At 43.0% G+C, this 19,662-nt stretch overlaps 2 protein-coding genes across 3 annotated transcripts in view; one reads left to right on the top strand and one right to left on the bottom strand.

The window, feature by feature from the left end:
- Positions 1–5,479, bottom strand: part of LOC117947020 (oxysterol-binding protein-related protein 2-like) — a 9,492-nt gene extending 4,013 nt beyond the window's left edge. Inside the window, exons 1-11 of one of the 2 annotated variants that reach the window (XM_034875569.1) lie at positions 5,224–5,479; positions 4,805–4,949; positions 4,591–4,702; positions 3,312–3,387; positions 2,727–2,861; positions 2,183–2,280; positions 1,665–1,847; positions 1,474–1,581; positions 1,302–1,391; positions 1,089–1,215; positions 487–606 (exon numbers count right to left, since the gene is read on the bottom strand). In XM_034875569.1, the coding sequence (XP_034731460.1) occupies positions 487–606; positions 1,089–1,215; positions 1,302–1,391; positions 1,474–1,581; positions 1,665–1,847; positions 2,183–2,280; positions 2,727–2,861; positions 3,312–3,387; positions 4,591–4,702; positions 4,805–4,841 (1,086 nt within the window). In that variant the 5' untranslated portion in view covers positions 4,842–4,949; positions 5,224–5,479. The remainder of the gene's footprint in view (positions 1–486; positions 607–1,088; positions 1,216–1,301; positions 1,392–1,473; positions 1,582–1,664; positions 1,848–2,182; positions 2,281–2,726; positions 2,862–3,311; positions 3,388–4,590; positions 4,703–4,804; positions 4,950–5,223) is intronic. The other variant, XM_034875570.1, reaches the window with a different exon arrangement.
- Positions 5,480–6,568: 1,089 nt separating this feature from the next.
- Positions 6,569–16,443, top strand: LOC117947007. The gene is made up of 9 exons (XM_034875545.1): positions 6,569–7,349; positions 8,381–8,605; positions 9,654–9,812; positions 11,539–11,610; positions 11,720–12,841; positions 12,934–13,053; positions 14,015–14,052; positions 14,187–15,381; positions 15,945–16,443. Exons 1-9 carry the CDS (start codon positions 6,729–6,731, stop codon positions 16,104–16,106), a joined length of 3,714 nt encoding a protein of 1,237 aa, XP_034731436.1. The 5' UTR covers positions 6,569–6,728; the 3' UTR covers positions 16,107–16,443.
- The last annotated feature ends 3,219 nt before the right edge of the window (positions 16,444–19,662 follow it).

Genomic DNA, 19,662 nt, shown 5'->3' with positions numbered 1-19,662 from the left:
CCCCCCCCCCTCAAAAGCAACAGACTCAGAAATGGCACTAAGGAAAGCTCATTGTGGGACTGGCACTAAGGTCTATATAAAAGAGACTTTAGATATGGCATTAGGGGACCACTAAGGTCTATATAAAAGAGACTTCAGATACAGTATTAGGGGACCACTAAGGCCTCTATAAAAGAGACTTCAGATACAGTATTAGGGGACCACAAAGGTCTATATAAAAGAGACTTCAGATACAGTATCAGGGACCACAAAGGTCTATATAAAAGAGACTTCAGATACAGTATTAGGGACCACAAAGGTCTATATAAAAGAGACTTCAGATATGGTGTTAGGGGACCAATAAGACCTATATAAAAGCATCCAAAAGCACAATGTCAGTGTGTCATGTCCTTTAACCGTTTAGCACATTTTCTGTGCCTTGGACCTCAAATGCGGAAAGTATGTGTGAGCCTTAGGTGTGTGTGTGTGTGTGTGTGTTATATTTACCTGTGCTGAGTGAGCAGGACGCGGCGTTATCCTCCACAGTAAGGCACTTCCTGGTATCACAGTCACAGTCTCTTGAACTTCTGGCATTTCATCAGCATCCTCAGCTTCACAACTATGTCCCTACACACAATACACACACACACATACAGTTATCAGCTGTGGACTAACAACCTGAAGCTTAGAGTTCATGTGCAAACAGGTGATTCACAGAACTACAGTTGCCACTAATTCAACACGTCTCTCAAGCAACAATGCATGTCATTCCAAGACATTATTGATTAGTGCTGGCAATTATCTACTCATACACTACACTTGGAACAGAACTCGAACTAGACGACAGCAGTAGCACACTACAGATATCAAATACACGTTTACCTTACCTTCTACTAATGCCACTGCATGTTATTGTGAAAGGAAAAGATACCATTTAAGAAGAGAGTTTAGAGTAATGAGTCACAGATTACACCACGTTGTAAGACAGATAAAACGTCAACGACAAACGTGAGAACAAACTAAGCAGCGTTTCATCTTAGTGGAGGATGTCAGAGGTCAGGCAAAGCAGAATGCAACCTTTACCAATCGTAAATCTCCGCTTCACTCACCTGTCTCAGCTTTTTTGACTCTCCCCCCGACTTCTTGTCGGACTTCTTGTACGTTTCGTAAATCTTGGGGTCCACGCTGTACATGCACTCTGTCCACTTTCCATAGATCACTCGCCGCTTCTTCTTACTTGTATAACAGAAGAAAAAAAATCGAATTCAGTTCAGAGGGAATTAATTACAACCACTGACATTTTGTTGTGATTGTGCTCTTACCTTTTGTCTTGAATATGACCTTCGACTTTGTGCAGCTCTTTCCCAAACACGCCACATGGTTTGAAGTTCAACACACACTTATCTCCAGTGCTGATACAATTAAAATAAATACAAATGAATAAGCAATCATCCAACCAGTTTAAATCTTGCAGGGAAGGATTTGTCACTGTACCTATGGTTGACTATCTCCACGGTTCCATATTGCTCAATCCAGAGTTTTCCCAGGATGATGTTATGCACACAGCACATTGGGTTTGTCCATGTGTACGCTTCTTTATATCTATAAGAGATTCCCAGAGAAGATTGATGAGAAGACATCAACAAAACAGATTGAATAACAAATAAATGGTAGAAAATACTCACTTCAGTAGCTCCAGTGTCATAGTGCCTTTGGGCTCGGCCTCCACACTTTTGCCCCAGAACTTGAGTTTTGGGCAAATGGAGCCGTGAAACTCAAACTCTTGTTTCACAGACTGGGCATGGAAGGCACTGACAGGGGGGTGGTGGCTCACCTGCTCCGAGATCAATCTGTACCCCTCATCCTCTCTTTAAACAAATACAAAACATCTTAGTTTATGTATGTTTGCGTCATCAACACAAAAAATGTTGGTTACACTTTACTTGAAGGTATCTACTGTACATAAGAGTGACATGACTGTTTTGAACAGTTCATGAATATTATTAACAAGTCAATGCACATAACGCTTCTTTTAGTGAGTGTCATTTGGTTTTTTTTCATGACAAGTAAGAGTTAGGGTTCATGTGTAAGGACTGGTTTATGACAGTGTCATGTCACTCTTATGTCGATACATTCAAATGAAGTGTAACCAAAACCTTGCTATGCACTTAAGCTTCTATCAGTCAACAGGCTTCTCCAATACCTTATGAGTTCATACGTCTCCCCCAGTAAAGGATTAAATGGCTTTCCAGTCCTTTCCCATTGAGATGCTACAGACGAAACAGCAAACGTAGCAATAACCTGTCACGGAGACATGAAGGGAATCAGAGTAGAGCTGCAACTAATAATCAGTGGATCGACTGAAATTTAAGTCTTTTTTTTTTCAGCTTAAACACCAAACTTTTTCTTGTACTAGCTTCTCAAATGTGATGATTTGCAGCATTTATTTTTCTTATGTGAAAGATAAATCTATTGTCATAGGGTTTTGGAGTGTTGGTCGGACAAAACACGGTATTTGAAGGTGTATCGTTGGTTTATGGAAAACTTTATGGGTAATTTTCTGACATTAAGGACCTATTACTCTATAAAGAAAAGTATTGTTAGCTGCAGCCTTAAATCAGACTAAGATCAATTACATCTATAATCTGTCCAGGTGTGTTCAAACAATGCAGACAGAAAAATGAATCTAAAATAAAAATAAAAGTAAGATAGTAAACAATCTATCTAATCTCCAGAGTTATCTCTACCTGCATGCGGTCTATTGAGTCAGACAGAGTGCAGGCTTTGTGGATGAGGTGAGCGTGCTCCATGTACTCCGACATTCTCTGGAGGAAGCTCAGTGGCTCGTTAAACACAACCGGCATTGCTATTTTGGATAGCTCCTGTAAAAGCACATGAAAAGACCAAATAAATCAGTAAATAACTAAGCAGGCGAGCTTTATAGCAGATCAGATTCAAAGTGTGACACTGTTGTACAAAATATCTTCCTCAAGCAACTCATGCATCATTATTTAACTTTCCAAAACAAGTATGCTCTGGCTTTAAACTGAAGAACATGTGTTTTATATTCATTGTATTGTGATGTCCATTTAAGCTTTTTTGGTTGCAAAACAAATGCAATTTCCAAGCCAAATATAGTCAGCTGCACAGAGAGAAGAGCAAAGAGTTCAGACATGAGTAGTCCTACAGAGGCACAAAGAAAGCTAAACCATGCAAGTTTTTGTGATAAAAAAAACCCCAAAAAAACATGTCGCACTAGACCCAGAATCTAACAACAGCTTGTTTGAAGCAAACCCGATGTTCAGATTAAATTTGAAGCAGGAAGGACTCACCATGCCGATGCATTTCTTCAATATGTTCCAAACACTGTAATTGTTCCTGGATATCATTTCAGCGGGCAGGGTTTTCCTGGTACACATTTGGAAAATGACGGACAATTGTGATTAAAAAGAGGTGAAATGAGACAATTCTAACAGTGTTGTGCATCAAAAATCTAATGTTTTAGAAACTGTGGTTTATTCGTTTGTGGTCCTGTCCCTTTTTCTAGTTTTACACATTTGGGTGCCTTTTTATGTGTGTGACATGTAAGTTATGGTTCTAATAGTTGATAATGAATCTGTAATATAATATATTTTATGTAATGTTTTTGCCTGTTACGTTTTATTTATTGGGCAATAAAGACAGATTTTTGTTATAATGTTTTTCAATGTCATTCAAAACGGTGATAAGGGAAACAGATACACAACACACCATTCGTGTGTATACACCAACACATATATACTTCACAGAGAAGAACATCTGACTCTGCACCACCAAAGTGGACATAAAATGACTATAAAATATATGAAACTGTTGTCAAACCCCACGCAATCTACATTTAGACACACTTGCCGACGACATCTTGGAAGTTTGTGATCAACACTACTGTATGGTGAAGTAACCAAGTGGGTAACCATTTCATAGGGGTATGTTTTCACCCCTAACCCTTACCAGTTGGTTTCAAGGGCCAAGCGCTAGGGGTAAGATGGAGAAATGGGATTCAGCCAAAGTGTTGACTAGCTTTACCAACAGTAACTCCAAATACTCTGCAGAGCTAGCCAACAGCATAAAAATGTATTTAAACTGACTTGTCTGCTTACATGTGAGTACCTGCCTAATGGACCCCTCAAGCCCCTCACCCAAGGACACATATTCACGTTCCCCTAACGTTAAGAGACCGTTCCGTAACGTTCGCTAAGGGTTGCAACGCTAAGGGAACGTTCCCATAACGTTCTCGAAAGGTTACAGCGTTAAGGAAACGTTCCCGTAACGTTCGCTAAAGGTTGCCACGTTTTCGGAACGTTCTCCTAACGTTCTCTAAAAGTTGTAACGTTTAGAGAACGTTAGATGAACACTGTAACCAAAAACGAACGTTCCCGGAACGTTAAAAAAACCTTCCAATTAACCAACAGACAACCAAACTACAACCAAAACAAACCTTCAGGGAACGTTCCCGCAACCAAAAACGAACGTTCCCAGAACGTTCTGGGAACCAAAAATTGTTAGCTGGGTGGTCGTGTGGTAACATGCACGCAGACCAGAGATGGACAACACTTCTGCATGAATGCTCACCTGCGCTCCCACACTCCATTCTCCTGTTTGGCGCCGCCGTCAGTCCCCTGCTTACTGTCAAACACCAGGGCATCCTTAAAACTGACCTCACAGGAATCATCTGACTCCAGCCCTGATGGAGCCAAGCGGAGGGTGAGGGGGAGAAAGGAAAGATACCTTAGGCACAAGAAGCCAGCATGCTTTACTATATTAGACACCGGTCTGCGTGTCTCACCTGTCTCGGCGTCGTAAAATTCTTCCTCGCTGTTCATACTGAGCAGAGAAAGTAACTGGGCGTTACTCAGAAGTCATGTTTCCACCATCGGCCTGTCCCTTTGCCCAGCCTCGCTCCAAGCATCACAGACAGCCAAGCACACTACCTGCAACAGCACGGACTCGTTACACTAAGCAGGGGCACACACACATTATCAAGTACATGCTATAACTAAATTTTAAAAAGCAGGCTTCAAGTTCGTGGAAGTAGATCTGAAGAGCTTCAGATATTAGTCGTTAGCTCCGACTAGCTAACCAGCCGTTAGCATCGCTGCTGCTAAGTTAAAGCTTTAGCTAGCTAGAGGAGGGCAGCAGAGAAAGGCTAACGCTATCAACGTAGACACCGACACGAAGATTTAAACACAATTCAATTCAATATACCTGGGAATTAAGGTCAAGTTAATGGTCAACTGACATAAACAAACGAAAAGCGAGCTGCTTCTCAAACAGGGCGGAAATGGTCGGCAAGGACACCGTGACTGACAGGTCAGGCAGCCAATCACAGCGCGGCCAGGATAGGTCTAGAAATAGAAATCTAAGAGCGGACGTTTAGCCCAGCTGCTGTTTACCACCAATACATTACATCACAGATTCAATGAGTGACGTTAAACAGTCCACACGGGATTTAAATAAAGACTGAGTGGACGTAAAAACTCCTCAAATGTATCGATGACACATTTTATTTGAAATTAAAAGCCATTAATTCTAACTTAAATAACTTCCCAAACTACTATCCAACTATTTTCTATGATGCAGGCTAATGACTTGATACACATCTTTCTACTTTATTATTATTTGACAAAATTCCTATGCAAACACTATGGCTCGGCATTCTTCACAGTATTATGAAGGATCAGGTGCATCTCATGGAACACATCTTTGCATAACCGGTTTGATGGTTGTTGCCTGAATGAATTAAATTAGACATTTAAAATCTCCACTTGAGACAACAGAGGGGCAATTAATACATGTGATGAACCACACGCTCCATTCACAAGATTGTGTGGTTTAGGTTTTATTAGATACCTATGGTTCATCTTACCCACTGCAAACAGCTGCATGTCGACTGATGAATTGGCTGAAACTCCATTATAAGTCCGCAAGGTGGCAGCTTTGTACCTGAGATTAATTGACCAAGCTAAAATTTGAACTATAGGCTACATGGCATAAATCTGAACCCTTATAAGAATCCCATGTTGAACATGTGGCCTCCCGGGTCGGTTGACGTACAGAGAACAAACAGTTTTTGACTGTTTTAATATTAGTCTAATAAACATGAGGTAAAGAAACATTGGGCTGCAACGTCAGCTTAACAGTGTCAAGTCACCAAAAGTCATGATGCCTTTTTGAAATAAAATCTCCAATTATCTATCGCTTGCCTCAATGGGGGGGTTTAAGGTGGAGTTATAACGATTGGTATTTGAAATGAAGAAATAAACAGAAAAACTAGTTCTAGCCCAATTGTTGCTACTTAAGCACAATTAATTGCAAGCCAAGAGGCATTTGACAATGATTGGAATATTTGTGTCTCCATCCAATGTTTTTGAAAAGAATGTGGGAAACAAATAGTTTGCTTTCATGACAAGAAAAAAGAAAGACATTGCAGAACATTTTCGTCAAATGTGATTGAGAGGATTTTATTTTGGAACCGAGGACCGGAAGTCATTGACAAGCTGCGTTAAAAGTCAGACAGTGCTGGTCACTTTCTGCCCTGCTTCTCTGGCATTTTGGCAAAGTCTTCGGGATGGAGAACAACCAGTCAGATGTCTCCAGTGAGCTGTGAGCTGAAGACATTTTAACATATCAGTGGACACATCATGATCATCTTGAACTGAAAAAAAACTTGTATTTGTACTTAGAAGAAGAATAAGAGAACTAGAGTCGGGATGAACAGAGACAAGTGCGCAAAGACTGCGCTCCGGAGCCAGAAACAACCCAGATTGCAGCAGGTTTCTGCCCAAAAGAAGAAGAAAGGTCTTGCTTCTATAGATGCCCAAAGTGGCCCTCGGTCAGGTCAGTTGGACTCTGGGAAGGAGGTCAGATCGGCGGGACTGCAGGGGAAACGACCGGTAAACGTGTCATCGTGCGCCACGGTGGAGTGCCCCGGCGCGCAGAGGAAACTGTCCGACGCCAGCAACACATCAGAGGACCTGAGCAAAGACTCCGGCTGCCTGTCTGGGAAACTCTCCTCCTCTGACAGCAGCTCAGAAATATCCGACTGCCCCTCGGAGGGCAACAGCAATAAGCACAACTTCGCGAGTAGCGACAGTTATTTAAGCTGGATTGACGGGGAAGCTTTTTTGAGCCCGGACAGCGAGAGGAAAGGCGACGGGAAACCGTGCGTAAAGTTACAGAGGCATACCTGCGCTCTCCAGCCTGATGCTGCTGGACAGGGTCTCAGTCTGTTTAACTCTTCGGGGTCATTTATGGATCTCATGATGGGAGAGACCACCGAAGATCTTGTCAGGGAGGTGGACGATTTGAGGTCGGAGAACGAGTATTTGAAAGTAAGTTTATTTGAATTAGAGTTTTTTAATGGAGTTTGATATTTTTACTCTTGTTCCAGGATATATAGGTTGCTTGCATATATGAACACATGTGTCTTTAAGTCTGTGTGTCGCTTCTTTGTTAGATATAAGAGGCCTTCAGACTCCGAACACCAGAGCCGATTTTCAGTAAATGCTCTTGTAAGTCTTTATTAAAGACTTAAGGACAAGTGAGGGGAGAGGTGAGGGAACAGGTCAACACTCGTGACTTTTATGCAAGAATCAAAAGTCACGAGTGTTGACCTCTCCTTGAGAAAGTATCTTCGTGTGCTTTGTATTGCTAAAATTGCTTGTTTTTTTTGGTATTTAAAGGGGTACTCCAACCATTTACTAGTTTTGCTCTTCTATAAAGTTGTGGGCCTAACAAGAGTAACCTTCAAAAAACAAAGTTTATAATCAAAGCAGCAGAGGCTGAAATCCTTTTAGTCCAAAAATCACTGGATTCTATATTTCCCATAATGCAACTGGACAGCATCATCATTCACAATCCATATCTTCAGTTTGTAACACAGCCATCTTCAGGTCTGGTCAATTATAAAACAAATACAAATGAAACCCAATAGTTCAAGTCCGGATTTCAATGCCATTAAAACAATTGGAAGCTGTAATCATACCCATAATTGAAAATGCACATTTTTATGTATTTGGTATAGGACATCTGTCCCTTAATAAACGTAAATAACGAGTCAAGGGGATTACTGAACCATACTATCAAACTAGTCACCAGGACTTCCCTAACTTTGACTCAGAATGGTTAAAGGCACAATCCAATGATAAGGAATGCAATTAGAAAAGTTTCTTGTTTTCTTTTTCTTTTTTTAACATGGCAGCTCACAAGGAAGTGAGCTTAAGGGGCAATAATACAAACATGTTGTACTTATTTTCCTTATACTCACAAAATAATGTTTATGACCTATCAGTTAGTTACACAAAAGGCTAGTGGATTATATAAACAAAACGCAAAATTTAAAGTATTTGGGTGTTTGTCCCAGGATGAGGTGGAGGAGCTTCGCTGTGAGATGCTGGAAATGCGCGACATGTTCCAGGAGGAGGAGGTGTTCCAGCTGCAGGAGCTGCGTCTGCAGCTGGAGCACGCCAACAAGACCTGTCGCATCCTGCAGTACCGCCTCCGCAAGGCCGAGCGCCGCAGCATCCGAGTGGCTCAGACGGGGCAGGTGGACGGGGAGCTGGTCCGAGGCTTGGAGCACGATATTATGGTCAGAAATCATTTCAGTTACTCCTCCTACTCCGTCATCATGTGGTCTTGTTAAAACTCTCCCAGCACCAACAAACAGTACATTCTCCCAAACTGGCTTTTGACTGAATCACTGCTATTCCAGTTCAATCTGTTATTCCCACAAAGCTATTTCTTGTTTTATTGGTTGCGTTGATTGTGCGCAGTAAAGGACCGTAATCAGTTGTCAGCAGCCTGACTCACGACTGTTCACTGTGCTGTAAAATACTTCCTTCTGTTAGTCAGAACCACAAAAATGTCATTCGTTGGAAATGTCTTCATCATGCATCCTGTTTATAGTTGTGTCCCACCATGGTGTAGTTATGTGGTGAGGTGTTCTCCATCAGTATGAAACATAAAAGCACAATAATCTTTATCAAAAGGTCAAAAACTCTGTTGTTAAATGAGCGTCTGTGGTGGCGGCCAGACTGTGTTTCTTTGAGCCGGGGTGAGCATGGTGATGGTGTAGGATTCCCAACAGCCTCACCCTCTCACCCTCTCACCCTCTGACACACTCCTATGGTGAATTCCTGTCACAAGCATTTTCTTGTAAAGTCTCTCTTTCAGCGCTGGAAAGGAGGTAAAATCAAGAGTAGAAGATTTTCTTTACAGCCCTTTGCCTGATTGGAGCCAGAGCTCCGGAGCTCCAGAGCCTCTGTTGGAAGTGACTATAAACATTTCTTGTTGGCAAGTCAGTCAAAGGACTACAAAGAGGTGCAAAGTGATGAGAAAAATCGGTAAAGCCACCTGTCAGAGCTGCAAAGTGACCACAAAGAGACACAAAATGTGTCAAGAAGACCACAAGACTACTACAAGAGATGCAAAATGTCCACATTGGAGATGCAAAACTACCTTAAAGAGCAGCAAAATGACTACAAAGAGACACACTACAACCACAAATAGACTGTGTATTTTTCAATCTATGGGTCTTGTTATTGTGTAGGAGGGGTGAGGAGCCTTTACATGTCCCATAGTCTCTTAATCAGACCATGATTGGAGATACACTAACCTCCTGTTGGCTTTGTTTACAGGTTGCAAAGAGTGTGTCCCTCCGGCTGTACAACGAGCTAGAGGGGGTGCAGAAGAAGAATTCCCAGTTGGAGTGGGAAAATGAGGCACTGCGTGAGAAGACCCAGGAACTGGAAGTGGCCAAGCAGGTGTTACAGGCTGAGGTGGAGAAAGTCAGAGAGGTGCGACATTAATGCCCAACATTTTACATTTACAGAAACATAAGCTGCATGGACACCATTCACGAGCCTCCATCTCTCTAGTCAGGAATCCTCCTCTCCATTTCTGCTGCTACACAGCTGCACCCATCCCAACCAGTTGTCCCCCTCATCCCACAGTCACCCTGATGTCAGGTGACACATGACCCGGGTGCCGATCAACGATATGAGAGGAGGGCACGGCCAGCAGCTGCCTGGTGCCGGAGCTGGGTGAAGCAGCCTGGCATGCTGAAGCCTAAACTCCAGGCACAGCTGATGTCCTCACAGAGCAAAAGGGAAAGAGAGGTTACAAAAATAGACTCGCTTTCTTCCTTTCTGCTTCTATTAAGCTAGAGGCTAAATCTGGATCAGCTTGTATTATGGCATTTAAATCGGTGTTTGTGCGCCGACATACTGACCTACAACTATCCCTGTACATGCTTTTATGAAAGCGTGGCTACCACACCCTGACAGTTGAAATGAACTTCCAGTCCACCTTTTATTCTCGCGGGCCCTCACCTCGACCGCTCCTGACACGACGCTCAAGCATTTCATTGGCACGTGCTTGGTTTAATCCAGGATTCGGTGCTTTGGCATGAGCTCAGTCTGTCCCACTCATTGGAGGCAGCTGCTAGTCCCTTTGATCCCAGCAGGAAAATCCACTTGGATTACCTAATCTTGGGTCACAAAACACAATCTAGATGGATGTGAAGGAGGATGGACATTTCAGAGACTGGTCTGTAGCCCTGTTTGTGGGACTTTGAACGGTAATTTGAACTGCACATGCCTGACCAATGACAAAATCAGAAGTAAAGACTATAACTGCACTTTTTTTTTTGAAATGCAACACAAATTATGGCAATTTTGCAGTTCATGCAAAACGTTTACACCCATGATTATTATTACTCACTTTAACCACATTTTAGGTCATGGCCTCCAGGCCCACTGACCTTGAATTGAAAACACTGTGACCAACTTGTTATGACAGCCACTTCTAGCCCGTAAAAGATGACTATTATTAACACTGTGCCGTCGTGTCTTGTGTCTAGGAGCGAGACAATGCTGCCAGACAGAAGCTTACATTCCTCTCATGCTCAGACTTACAAATAACACTACCACTCATGTAGAGAAGGGAAGGACTGTTCAATATGGAGATAAAGCCAGCAGCAACTTAGCTTAGCTTGGCTTAGCATATAGCCTAAAAGTAGAGGGAAATAGCTAGCCTGACTCTGTCTAAAGGTAACAACAATCTACTGTACCTACCAACACATCTAAAGCTTAATAAAACACATTTACATTTAGAAATTGTACAAAAAATGAGTTTGTGGTGAAGGAGAAGAATCCAGGAAGTTGTTGCGCGTCAAGCTAATCGTCTCCTAGCTGTAGCTTCACACATAACAGACATGTGAGAGTGGCATCTTTTTTTTTTTATTAAACGATTCCTTTATCTGTGTTTGCACATGGAAGTATCACACTGAGCTAAGGACTTCAGTGAAGCCTCTATACAGTGTTGTGATTTCCTAATTTCAGAAGGCGGATTAGCATGTTTTAAAAGGTGCAGCTGAGTGTTGATAATATATAATAATATATAATAAAAAATAATTCACATGGCTTTTTAAAATGTCTCACCATTAATAAGTTGCTCAGTTGGTTCTATATTTGTATGTATTGCTCCCTTCATAAACCTCTTTGCCATGTTTGTATCCCTCAGAGCACTCTGAAGAAGAAAAGCCTCCGATCAACAGCCAGTAGAGCTGAGAAAAGGCTCTCTCAACAGATCGAGGTTTGTAACGTTAATAACTGCTGCGCCGATGAAGAATTGCATGTTGCAGTTTACTTATTCCTCATTCTAATGATATTCATCGTTGATATATACGTGTGTTTTCCTAAAGGATGACAGTGCAGATCTCAGGTGCCAACTTCACTTTGCCAAAGAGGAATTAGCTCTCATGTGCAAGAAGCTCACCAAGTTGGTATCAGAGAGCGAAGGCATGCGGGAAGAGCTGGCCAAATACCACTCAGCCTACGGCGACATCCAATTGCCTGAGAGCAAACAAAACTCCGCCCACGCCAGGGAGGCTGGGGTCAGAGTTCACCTAAAACTGGTGGAGGAAGAGGCCACACTCCTGAGCCGGCGCGTTGTCGAACTGGAGGTGGAGAACCGTGGCCTGCGAGCAGAAATGACTGACCTGAAAGAGAAAACGGGAAGAGGAGGGGAGGAGGAGGAGGAGGAGGAAGAAGAAAACCGGGATGCGTTGGAGGAAAATCTGTCAGCTGGCACACCGGTGAACGACAGAGAGGGAAGTTTGAAAATAGCATGCACGACGTACAAGGAGGGTCAGGACGAGGCGGCAATGGAAGGTAAAAGTGATGTTGAGACTTCATCGCAGACTGACGGCGCGATTACTACTTGTCAGGAGGGTCCTGTGGGTGGTGAGTGGGACCCTTTAGACAGTCATGAGAGTGAAAACGACACAAAACTGGATAGAGGTCTCATGGGAATGACTGTGAAAGACTTTGAAACTCTTCTAGCTCTCAGAGATCATTCCTGCATTTTAAGTTCAGCCATCCAGCTTCTCACGACACCACAAACCACTGGCCACTCCTCTACCTCATGTGCTTTCACCTCTCTGACAGAGGTGGATTTAGATGGCAAGGCACATCAAATAGTCTCACCAGGGCCTTTGAATGAGGCTTTGGAGCTTCTTCAGGCCATGCTGTTGGCTTTAATTGGGAGGGTGGAGACGTTCCTAACAGGAGAAGATCCAGGCAAACTCTTTCTCTCTGGAGACGGTAAAGATCTTAATCTCATAGAGTTACCACGTAAGCAAGGTGTAGCAGACCTCCACACCTCAGAGGTTAAGGAGAGAGAAGGACAAGTGAGGCAGGCAACTGCCTTCCAATCGGACCTCATCCGCAGCTGCAGGGACCCAAAAATGCGAATGTCCTTGCAGATTCTGTGGATCCTCCATCAGTGGTGTCACTTCAAAGGACGCGAGGTGGAGGCAAAAGAGGTACAAATCAGTTTTCCATACTTAAATCAGCAAATTGTGTCTTTTTCTTATCAAATACATCTAAAAAATATGTGATTTCCTTTTAAATTTAGGGTAAAGACCAAACCATGCGTATTCTGGGGGGGTTGTTGCAAGATCTCGGTGCAGAGCTTCGGGATGAGCAGATTGAATTCAACAGTGAGGCCAAGACCACCCAAGGCAAGGCAGCCGAGGTAAAGAAATGTGTCTCTCCTGCTGTGTGTGTGAGGCTGGGTGATACAGCGTGAAGTCCTGCTGATGATCCGTCTCCTTGGCCACAAGTCTCTCTGACGCTCAGTCAAACAGGCATCGTGAACAGACTCGTGCCACAGTATATAGGCTAATCTCTTGTAGGGGCTGCAGCCAAACAGGACTAGCATGCTCAAATCTACTGCATCAAAACACTCAACTGATTCTCTGCGTTGTCCAGACCTGGTGCACGAGGGTCTTCAAAGCATACTGTTTTCACCGTTTAGTCAAACGCAAATAGAACGTTTTAACGCACGTCAGATAAGAAATGTAATCTGACATTTGAGTTGTTGCCACAGAACTGTTGGCGTGTCTTCTGCACAGCATGACTAAAGATCCCTGCTTTGATTTTTTTCTCCTTCTCCTTATTTCACTGACTAGACATTAATCCCTGCTTTCTTCTGGGGCACAGTTAATATGCCAATGAAAACAAGAGTAACTCATTCACTGATATTAAACCAGATGTTTTAATGCCAATGCACAGTATTTTAATCCTCTCACGGCCAACTCTGAAGTTGTAAACATAGAAATCTTAGTTTAGCATGTTGGCATGCTAACTTTAGCTAATTAACAGTAAACACACAGAAGTACACAAATGTACAGCTAATGTTGACGGTACTGTCTTTAGTTTAGTCATAACCATCAAAGTATCTAACCAACTGAAATGTTGACCTGATGGTGGCGCTAGATTAACTCAGAGGATCACCAAAGTCAGTGAGATTCATCATCAGGGGATCATGAAAGTCTTTACAAATTGTCATGTCAATCCGTCAAGAGACTGAAATGTCTCTTGAGATATTTCAGTCTGGATCTAACAGTTATGGATCCAACAGGCCGACATTGACACAATTGACAAGTTCAGCAACCATTATTGGGATAATATGTGTTTTTCCCCCCTTTCTTTAGTGTGCTGTTAGTGGTCTCTTTCATAATGAAGATGACAGGTGAGTGTTTTTCGAGCGTTCTTGCGTCTCTTGAACGTTCTTGAACTTACGTTCGTCTCTTGAACAAGATCTTGCGTATCTTGTTCTTAAAGTCACTGAGGTCATAATTCATGTATCACCAACTGTTTTCACAGAAAGTGCAGCTCAAAAGTGAAAGGAGTTTGTCGACAGTTTTCTCCTCAAGGCTGTAAGAGGAAGAACTGGTGCTATCTGAGCCACGAGGCTGCCCAGCTGGACCAAGAGGACCCAGTTAAGACGTGGGACCATCTAATCATGCCGCTTAGCTTCCCTTATCTGGACTTTGACCAGATGTCTATGGAGAGAAGCCACACTTGCCCAGAGAAGTCAGCCTTCCGCATCTACTACAGCCCCCCATCAGCTCGCAGAGTCCAGCTGGCTCAGCTGAAGCAAAGCCCCGTCGCAGACAGAGAGTCTGTCAACTCTGGCTCGCCCTGGTGCACACCGCCGACCTCCTTCTCTCCGCTCTGTCTGGGCTCAGCTGCGAACCTCAGCGACGACATGAAGGAAATGACGGCCGGCTGGCGGGGGACGGTTCAAGGCAGTTCACAGGAGAGGAGAGGGAGATCACAGCAGCGCTGGGTGGACGTGGCCTGTTCAGGGACCCAGACCCACATGAAGCCACAGATGGTGAGTGTTGGTCTGCAGACAGATGGCTCAGCCACTGTGAGAAGCAGTCCATCCCAGGTCCTGAGCACCTCCCTGGTCTCCGCCCGGTCTCACCACATCTCCGCCTCACTGGACGGGGTGTCAGGCAGAGTTGAGAGGCCCAGACCCTCCACCTCCTCGCCTAAACTCTACCGGAGACACTCTACATCCGCAGTATTCTCTCCCCCCTCATCCACCAATTTGAGCTCCTCCTCCTCGTCTACATCCACCTCGAGAGATCGAGCACTGTGGAACCTGAACCACCAGAGCCGCACTGGCCTCACATGGACCCGGCAAACCAGTCACAGAGCCGGTGCAGGACAGAACCACGGCTCTGCAAGCAACGCTAAGCCCCCAAGCAAACCTGCAGGCACCCACCGGTACGGCATGGTCACAGAGTTCCTGCGCAGGGTGAGCGGCCGGACAGAGAAACCGGTACCGGTTCCGGGGTCAGGGCAGAAGACGAAGAACAGTCTGAAGAACCTGGAACGCGCTCCAACGAGGCCTGCTGCCGCTCCGCTGCACAGAAGTGACAGCGTGACAAGGATCGTCAACAATAGGTTCATGAAGCAAAGAGAGGAGGCCGGTCGGGCCCAGAGAGAGGAGAAAACCAGGAGTCTGGACCACGGTGTCCACCACAGGCCCAGTACAGTCGTAGCAGAGGTGAGTGGAACAAGTAACACGTCTGTCTGATATCTGATCAAAATACACCTGCTGATTCACCATGTATTTAAAGAAGTGGACCAAATAACACAAACACCATTATTAATTTGATGAATCAGAATCCGAACCAAAAAAGGATTTATAGCCAATTAACCCTTGTGTTGTTCTCCCGTCAAAATTGAAAGTCAACACTGGTTGACAAGTCACGAGTTATTGATTACAATTTTGAGTTATCTATTTAGCATAAATACAAAACAACGGCTGGTTACGGCCTCTGAAATGTGAGGATTAGTGCTTATTTCAGTTTTGTAACATTTTGAATTGAATGTTTTGGGGTTTTAGATTGTGGGTCAGACAAAAGAAGTGATGTGATGATGTCACAATAGGGTAATTCTTCATTTATTCTGACCTATTCTAGACTAAATGATTACTCCGTTACTCTAAAAAAAAGGTAGTTTAAAATTGAAAAGTTGCAGACCCAAGGAACTCGGAAAAGTAATCCTTATCCACTCTTTAATATTATTGTCTCATCTTGGCGCTCTCTCTTTTCTTTCTCTGACCAGGATGGAAACTACGACTGCAGCTCTGGCAGCACTTTGACCTTCTGCTTCGCTCGCCCATCTCGCTCCACCCAGAGACAAATGTCACACCAGAGCAAACTCCACCGGCACTCCACCAGATACTCGCCTCCAGCAAGCACGGCTGCAGAATCCAACTGCGAGTGACCGGGCGGAGAAAATCCAGAGACTCCTGGACTCAGAGCGCTCAGAGACGGGGACGGGAATTTCAAAAATGAAATCTTCTAATGTAAACCTGCTGCAGCGCAGGAAGGTTGAACTGGGAAAACCGGCACACTGGAGGTGGGATGGTCGGACTTTTTAGCTTTCTACTTTTCTTTTGGTACATTTTTAGAATCCTTTTACAATGGGCTAACTGTGGATTTCAATTATAAAAAGCTACAATGTTGCAAAGCTAAATTCATATTTACAACAGGATTTTGCACTTATATTGTAAAAATGAGCTTCATAGTATCGTTGTAGAATTTCGCAGTGAAGAAACTGTTTTATAATAATATTTATTATTCTCACATTTACACATATGAGGAGTGTATCCTCTTCATTTTTATGCATTTATTGAATAAACAGATCTGGATAACAGGGTGTATTGTGATTTTATTTACAGATGGGAGCTTCACAGTCAGACCCTGAAATCTTTTTGAGTCTTTTGTACTGTTGTTACGTCACATGCTCAAAAAAGAACTGCTAAGAAGTTAATAAGATAAGACTTCTTAGCCCCCCCCCAACTGTCTGTTTGTGTGACTCTTCACGTCCACTTGTTCCGTCGCGTCTTGTCTTTGTCTTGCTGTTTTATTGTTTTTTTATAATCTAATATAAGGTGACCTGGTGTGTTTTGAATGGCACCCCCAAATAAAATCTTTTATTGTTATTATTATATTATCACTGTCACTAAAAAACTGCAGCCAGCTCATGAAGTTAGAGGTTTAGATCATTGTTTTGTTACTTTGTGATTGCCTAAATGTATTGCTATTTTATTAATAATAGCATTATTAAATGCTGATTTGTAGCGAGCGATGAAAGCTCAGATTTTTTTTTTTATAAAATACTTTGTCTCCTCTCGGAGGCGTCGAGCAGCTGGCCGTCCTGTTGTCAAGGCCCGAGTAACACAATCGCACGGTGTCAAGTTTCTCCTCAACCCCCCTTTTTTACCCTCTTCACACACACACACACACACACACACACACACACACACACACACACAGGTTTAATGAAAATGTTTCAAACACAGAAAACAGGACAGTTAACAACTTTCCTGACAAAAGGTTAAAAAGATCAGACAAATGTAATATCCATAAATAATGATGAATTACTTCAATGTGCGTTTACAGAAACACAATGGACACGATTATTGAGTGTGAGCACGAAGGTCTTAAAAAACCTTTAAGGGGGAGGTGAATTTCCTGTTGTAGGCTACAACATATTTATGAAAACATATTGTAAATAACAGTGTATTGGACGACCAGCTCCAACTTTACATAAAGTTTGCATCTGCAGAGGTGGCAAAAGTACTCACTTTCCGCACTTAAGTAGAAGTACAGATACTTGTGTTAAAAAATACTCTGGTAAAAGTTGAATTACTGATCAAACTTCTTTACTCAAGTAAAAGTAACTAAGTACAGGGTTGGAAATTCACTTAAAGTATCAAAGTAAAAGTAGCCTTGGGAATGCAAAGCACTACTATGCAGGGCTGCCAACTCTCACGCATTGGCCGTGAGACACAAGCATTTGACTGGTTTCACAAGCTCACACGCCACACCCCCGATTTCTCACGCTGAAGTGTCAACCCGGTCGGTCAAATTTCTGAAAGAGGAGTTCTATAGATCTACCTGTTGAGCCACTCGTGATCGATTAGTTGTGCTTTCAGAGATTGTGAGGCGTTCAAGAGCGCTCCCTGTCTGTGGAATTTCGGCGGAGCAATGACATGCACAGCAGACTATATTACAACTCTCCAAATCTCGGACAACAGAGATGGGAGGAGTTATATTTTGAATGTGCACAAAGTTGTAAACATGAGCAGAAATCTGATGAAACACATCTGAGCTATACTATACCTACTATATACAATACTGCAACGTTGGGCCACTATTATGCATCTTTAACCTCTGTGCATCTCTAAACGTAACTGTAAATAATTCATTCAATGTTTCATAAAATGAACATTAGTCTTTATTTTCCCCAAAAAGTAAATACAGTAAGTGGGGCCCAGAGGATGAGGGCCAAACATTACTGAACATTGGCACAAAAGGTTAAAGGAATAGAATTTATGTAAATCAGCGGTTCTCATTCTTTAGAATTTCAGTGGTCTTAGCTGATCCCTCAACATTAATTTAACTTTGGGTCACTGGTCCCTACACCAGGGATCCCTGGACCTGTTCACCACAGACCCATATCTTCTCAGCTGTTGCTGACATATGCTACTGTCTCTTCATGTGGTTAATTATGTTTAGCACATTGTCTGGGTCAGTTCTTATATCATAAGAAATGAATAATGTAAATGCTAAATGCCCTAACACCTGTTCATACTACAACAATGCAAAGGTTCTTAACCCTACAGTTTTGCACATATCATGTAAAACTTGATCTCTCCATTTTTTGCAAAAAAACTCTCCAGAAAGTGCCATTTAATGGTTTATTTTTCAAAAAAATTTCCTGGGGGGGGCATACCCCCAGACCCCCCTAGGGAGAGCCCCATCCCCCATAAAAATGACAAATCCCAATTTAAACCTAAAAGGATGAAGACCCAAAGAAATTGCTTTGTAAATGACAAAATATTTGTTGGCCCCCCAAAATCTCACTCCAAGGTTTTAGGGAAAGTTGGCAGCCCTGACTATGTGCTAACGTTAGCGCCATCCATACAACTATGCGCTAACGTTAGCGCCATCCATACTACTATTTGCTAACGTTAGCGCCATCCATACTACTATGTGCTAACGTTAGCGCAATCCATACTACTATTTGCTAACGTTAGCGCCATCCATACAACTATGCGCTAACGTTAGCGCCATCCATACCACATATATGCGCTAACGTTAGCGCCATCCATACTACTATGTGCTAACGTTAACGCCATTAAGCCACAGTGATTTGCCGTGAATTAATGCAGAATGCCGAATAGGTTGAGTTGTCTTAGTTGTGCGTCACAAATTACGTACAATAGATATATCCCCATGCATTTAGATTGAATATTGTATTGATGACGTAAACAATAATTAGGATAACTCCAGTGAAATTATGTGGAAGTTGAGGACTAGATTAGGACTGTATTAAAGCTGATTCTAGTTTCCAACTTTGCCCCAGGTGTGTCTGTTAAAACAGACGGAGACAAGTTCTCTCTAGCTAAGTTTCCATCCACTTGTCAACTGAAATACAGAATCTGAAGTTGGTAACAGGTGAAGACCACACCAAAACTACTAGCTAACAGGTGAAGACCACACCAAAACCACTAGCTAACAGGTGAAGACCACACCAAACCTACTAGCTAACAGGTGAAGACCACACCAAAACTACTAGCTAACAGGTGAAGACCACACCAAAACTACTAACGCTAGCTAACAGGTGAAGACCACACCAAAACCACTAGCTAACCGGTGAAGACCACACCAAAACTACTAGCTAACAGGTGAAGACCACACCAAAACCACTAGCTAACCTATGAAGACCACACCAAAACCACTAGCTAACAGGTGAAGACCACACCAAAACC

The sequence above is a fragment of the Etheostoma cragini genome, chromosome 7, assembly GCF_013103735.1.
Source record: "Etheostoma cragini isolate CJK2018 chromosome 7, CSU_Ecrag_1.0, whole genome shotgun sequence".
Classification (NCBI taxonomy): domain Eukaryota; kingdom Metazoa; phylum Chordata; class Actinopteri; order Perciformes; family Percidae; genus Etheostoma; species Etheostoma cragini.
This window is presented reverse-complemented; position numbering and strand designations above follow the sequence as displayed.

Bases quoted from the DNA above. Each gene is read 5' to 3' on its own strand.
- LOC117947007 (XM_034875545.1), top strand. From the start codon at position 6,729: ATGAACAGAGACAAGTGCGCAAAGACTGCGCTCCGGAGCCAGAAACAA. The intron at 8,606-9,653 runs GTCAGAAATCAT...CTTTGTTTACAG, and splicing joins GCTTGGAGCACGATATTATG to GTTGCAAAGAGTGTGTCCCT. The intron at 13,054-14,014 runs GTAAAGAAATGT...CCCTTTCTTTAG, and splicing joins CCCAAGGCAAGGCAGCCGAG to TGTGCTGTTAGTGGTCTCTT.